Genomic DNA, 5,004 nt, shown 5'->3' on the forward strand with positions numbered 1-5,004 from the left:
CGTGCCAGATCGAATTTATGGCTGTTACGGCCATTTAGCTGTTAATGGGCAGGCTCCTGTGCCTGCCGCGGGGCTCGCTCGCCTCGCTGTATATTGGAGTCCGGTGCTCGTTAGCGGCCGCTGTTTGCTTTCGCTGCTGGCTGTGCCACTGTGCTGCTGATCATCTTACTGTGCTGCGCCGGGAACATCCTGATAACAGCCATGGCGATGCGCCGGGGCTGGCAGATGGCCAGGGCATCACTGCTGTTCCTGTGCTGGAACTCCGGTGTGAACTCGAGTTGAAGGAACCGTGACCTGGGGATGAGTCCGTGTGGGAGCAGGACACCCCAAACCAGGGCATCGCTGCTCTTCCTACGCTGCCGCTCTCGACAGGCTGGAACTCCGTTGGGAACTCGAGGTGAAGGGACCATTGACCTGTGGGTGAGCCCACGCAGGAGCAGGACACCCCAAAGCGTCTGTGGCCGTGGTTACGTCTGTGCCACAGCAGGTCTGCCTCTGAAGGGATGTGGCACAAGGGTAAGTCCACGCAGGTAAAGGTCCACCTCAAAGCACCAGTGGCTGTGGATAAGTCCACGCTGGAGAAGGTCCACCTCAAAGCCTCTGCGGCTGTGCATGAGGTCATGCTGGAGCACCTCAAAGCATGTGGCCATAGGTAAGCCCACAGCAGAGCAGGTACTCCCCTGGAAGGACTGCAGTCATGGGTAAGGCCACGCTGTAGCAGGTCTATCTCTGAAGGCATGGTAGCCCATGGAGAAGGCCATGCTGGAGCAGGTCTATCTCTGAAGGCACGATGGCCCATGGAGAAGGCCACACTGGAGCAGGTCCACCTTGAAGCAACTGTGGTTGTGGGTAAGTCCACACCGCAGCAGGTACAGCCCCAGGGAGCCTGTGGCTCATGGATAAGGCTCCGCTTGGAGCAGGTACAGCCATGAGGGACTACAAGCTGTGGGTAAGCCTGAACTGGAGCAGGGGCAAAGGGAGGAGTTCATTGCAACATAAACCCAATGGTCTGCTCCAAAGGGATCAGCGATGGAGACTGGAATACCTTTAAGTTGTTGTAACCCAGGATTTGGGTTGCACATATGGGAATTACCACAGCAGGAACCACCTGAACCAAGGGAGGAGAAGCCTTACAAGAAGCAGTGCAAGCGCAGCAGTGACCCAACCTGAGCTGGCTTTGGTGCCCGGTAACTCCAGGCATCATGTCCCCCTCTCCTGTCCTGAGTGACCACCGTAACCAACAGAGCCCAAAGTCATGGACTAAATGAACTCAGCGGACATTTTGTGGACATTTACAGACATTTCACAGACATTTCACAAGGGTGGTCCATAGACCAAGGGAATGATCTCTGTGATTGTATCAGAGGATGGGAAGGGCGTGGTGGGTGATGAGGATGTGTGGGATAGCATGGGACCCAAGCATGACAGAGATGGGATGGAATAAGGGGTGGAGAATGTGCTGGGTTTGGCTGGGGTAGAGTTTATTTTCTTCCCAGTAGCTGGTGTGGAGCCGTGGTTTGGATTTGTGCTGATCACCCCAGGATGCTTTCATTCCTGGTGAGCAGGGCTGACACAGAGCCAAGGCCAGTCCTGCCGCTCACCCCACCCCGGGGGGGGGGGGAGAGGGGGGGGGGGACATTGGGAGCGATGGCGTTTGTCTGCCCAAGTCACCGTTACGCGTGATGGAGCTCAGCTGTCCTGGGGATGGCTGAGCACCCGCCTGCCCATGGGAATCAGGGAATGAATCCCTTGTGCTGCTTTGCTTGTGTGTGCGGCTTTTGCTCTCCCTATGAAACTGTCTATCTCACCCAACGAGTTTCCCCACTTTTACTCTTCCAATTCTCTCCCCCATCCCACTGGGGGGCAGTGAGCAAGCGGCTGGGGGGGCTGAGCTGCCGGCCGGGGTTAAACCATGACAGTGACAGAGCGGGCAGCCAGAAGGAAAAACCCGGCGAAATTTCATAATGCAGAGGATCCCATCTCAGCTGGACTGCGTTCCCAATTCTGTTCTTAATTTCACAGATATATATATTTCTACGTTTCAACTGGGTGTTCTCGCTGGGGTGGATGGAAGGAAGCAGCGCTGCGGCAGCTGGGTTGCACTGGTGCGGCCCTGAGGGTGCAGGGGACCCCGGGGAGAAGCATCCTCCCGGATTTTCCGCTGGGAAGGAGGAGGCAAAGCCTTTCGGAAAGGCCGGCGTTTGCTTGACAGCTGCAGCAGGCGCTTGGGGAAGGCAGCGCTCACCAAATATTTAACGATCCCCGCGTCAGAAACACAATGTGATTCCTGTCATTAACTGGAGCAGAGGGAAAGAAAAAAACAAAAAACCAAACCAAAACCCCACCAGGCTGGAAATTTTCTCTCCCAGTGGCTTGGGTGGTTGATCCAGTCCTTCAGTCACCCAGCCCAAGATAAGAGGGCAAGGCACAATCTGTACTCAGCGCATTCGCAACAACAGATTTTTTTTTTTTCCCCCTGAAACACCCAAGCCTGCGCCCAGCCCCTCTGGGGCTGCTGCTCCCAGAGCCAATTGCACAGGAGGGAAGGCTGGGCCCGTACCCAGAGGAGAGAGGGTGCTGGGCCCCAGCTCCAAAGTGGGGTGCTGGGGAGCAAGCAGATCCCCCTTGGCAGCCTTTGCCTACGCTGCTGCTCCCCCTCCCCACCTCTCCGACAGCTCCCAGTGCAAAAAAATAATTCCCACAATCCCAGTATCTGCTCTTCAAAATAAATAAGTAAAAACATGTAAAAAGCAAAAAGTAAAAACATGTTCAAAAAAAGTAAAAAAGTAAAAACATGTTCAAAAAAAGTAAAAAAGTAAAAACATGTAAAAAAGTAAAAAAATGTAAAAAAGCAAAAAAGCAAAAAATGTAAAAAGCAAAAAAGTAAAAAAGCAAAAAAGCAAAATAAAGTAAAAATGAAGTAAAAATAAAAAATAAAATAAAAATAAAAAATAAAGTTAAAATAAAATAAAATAAAAATAAAATAAAATGCAAGCAGGGAGACTCCGCTGGGAAAAGCCACCCAGCCCTAACCCACCAGCAGCAGCAGGCCCGCAGTGAGTCTGGGCGTACGCTGCACCTCCGCTCCACAAGAACCCCTCCTGCAGTCGGAGCGACACCTCGGGTGCCCGGAGCTGGGCTGGCTGGCGGCGCAAGAGGCAGCCGCATGTCATGGACAGCGGGAATAGGCCCGAGATCAATACCAAACCCTGTGGGTTTCTATTCTGCAGCCTCGGACCGCCTCAATTATTCATTTCCTTCGTTATCAGAGCCTGGATCCCGCCCGCGGGCCAGCTGCGAGCGCTGTTACTCAGCAACATCAACAGCTTCACTTCTCCAACACAAGTTGGTTTTGGCACGATCAGCTCCTATAACACGTATTTTGTAATGACTTAATTCACCCACGTTGGCTTTCTCACATGTCCATGAGGTCAGCTCTACTGCGACCCTCTCGAAATCAGGTTTCGTTTTCATGCGGCGCCCAGCGAGGAGGACGCTTTGCCAGGCGAACTCCAACCAAACCCACCCTTGTGAAACCAACCCTTCGCCGGCTTGAGAGCCCCCGCGCGTCACACAAGGCTTTTCGCACTGAATTCCCCATCAGACCACCCCAGGAGGCTTTGGCGTGCCATTGACCACCAGCCAACGAGCGCTAAACCTGGCTTGTTGCTGACCCCTTAAATTCGGGGTCACCTCCGTTCGTCTTAAAACCCAGGTGCCACTCCGCGTGCAAGGGGCCGTTCCAATATTAGCATTTTTATTTCTTTATTATTAACGTGCCGAACAGCATCCCCGCCTCCACGATGGATGGGCCCATCCTTTGGACTTTGCCTCTTGAGGAGCGCCCCCCATTTCTCTCCCCTGCCATAGAGCGGCTCGGCCACCAGCTACCTGGAATTCCCTCATCCTCTTCCGAAGGGATGTGCCTGATGCCTCGGGGCTGTTAACAAACCTATTGACAGCGCTATAAATTTATAGTGCTGTTTACCAAGTCCGACATGACCTAGCCAAGAGGTATTACAGGTAAATAAGCCAAGACAGGCAGCTCAGACGCTGGTTAATAATTCAGCCGGTCCTAACGATGCAGAATCGTTGCCGGGGGATGCACCCATCAATTTTAACAATGTTAAACAACGACCAATAATAAAAAATAAAATAAAAAATAAATCTTTAAAGCAATCTGGTTAAGGAAGAGGTGAAACCATCCATGAGAAATATCACCGTGGATCTGAGCGCACGCACAGGCCACAAGCAGACTCTGCTGCCCCTTCCAAAGATTTTGCCTGGTCTGGAGCTCAAGATTTATTAATGATGGGATGGGGGGGTGGGGAAGAAATGCTTGGAAAAGTCAATTTTGAAGGACAAGAGCCTGCCACGGGTGAAGGCAGACGTGAGGAGAGAACAGCAGCTCCACACAGGGAGAATCCGGGCCCATCAGAGCTCTGGGTCGCACATCCCAGCCGGTTCCCAGGCACCTGGGAAGGACCTGGCAGCTATCAGAAGGGCCGTGTGTCATGGCCATCAGGCACCCAGCGGAGCGGCTGAGGCTTGCTGAGCTCAGCTGCAAGCTCCTGCTTTCCCTTATGGGGTTGAGGGGGGGAAAAAATGGGGCGGAAAAAAAAAAAGGGGGGGGGAAATCACCTGTGGCAGTCGTTCAGGTTTCTATAGGATTCAACCTGGAGCTGTTGATATTTTCCCTTCCCTTGCGGCGATAGGATTTCCCCGTGATTTGTTCACCCCTCCAATATATTCCCTATCCCCTCTACTTCCCAACTGATCGCGTTCCGTCACCTCTCCGCCTGTGCTTTCCAAGCCAGAGCCGCTCACTGCAGCCCTGCTTTTCCCTCTCCATCCATGTCCCTTAAACCAAAGCAGCGTCTGAGCATCCCTCACCAGCCAGTTCCTGTTATTTTTCCACCCCAACACCTCTAAGGAGGTTCCAGCCGTTTCCCAAAGCCAGCCTGAAACAGCAGGGACAACTCTTCCTTTTGGATGTACATCTTT

General features: G+C 53.0%; 1 protein-coding gene across 1 annotated transcript in view; it reads left to right on the top strand.

The window, feature by feature from the left end:
• The first annotated feature begins 503 nt into the window (after positions 1 to 503).
• RFC5 (replication factor C subunit 5) overlaps positions 504 to 5,004 on the top strand; it is a 10,596-nt gene continuing 6,095 nt past the window's right edge. The window contains exon 1 of the mRNA XM_035898372.1: positions 504 to 652. Within this exon, the coding sequence (XP_035754265.1) occupies positions 504 to 652 (149 nt within the window). The remainder of the gene's footprint in view (positions 653 to 5,004) is intronic.

This window comes from Egretta garzetta, unplaced genomic scaffold (assembly GCF_000687185.1).
Source record: "Egretta garzetta isolate BGI_Z169 unplaced genomic scaffold, ASM68718v1 scaffold7, whole genome shotgun sequence".
NCBI classification, from domain to species: Eukaryota; Metazoa; Chordata; class Aves; order Pelecaniformes; family Ardeidae; genus Egretta; species Egretta garzetta.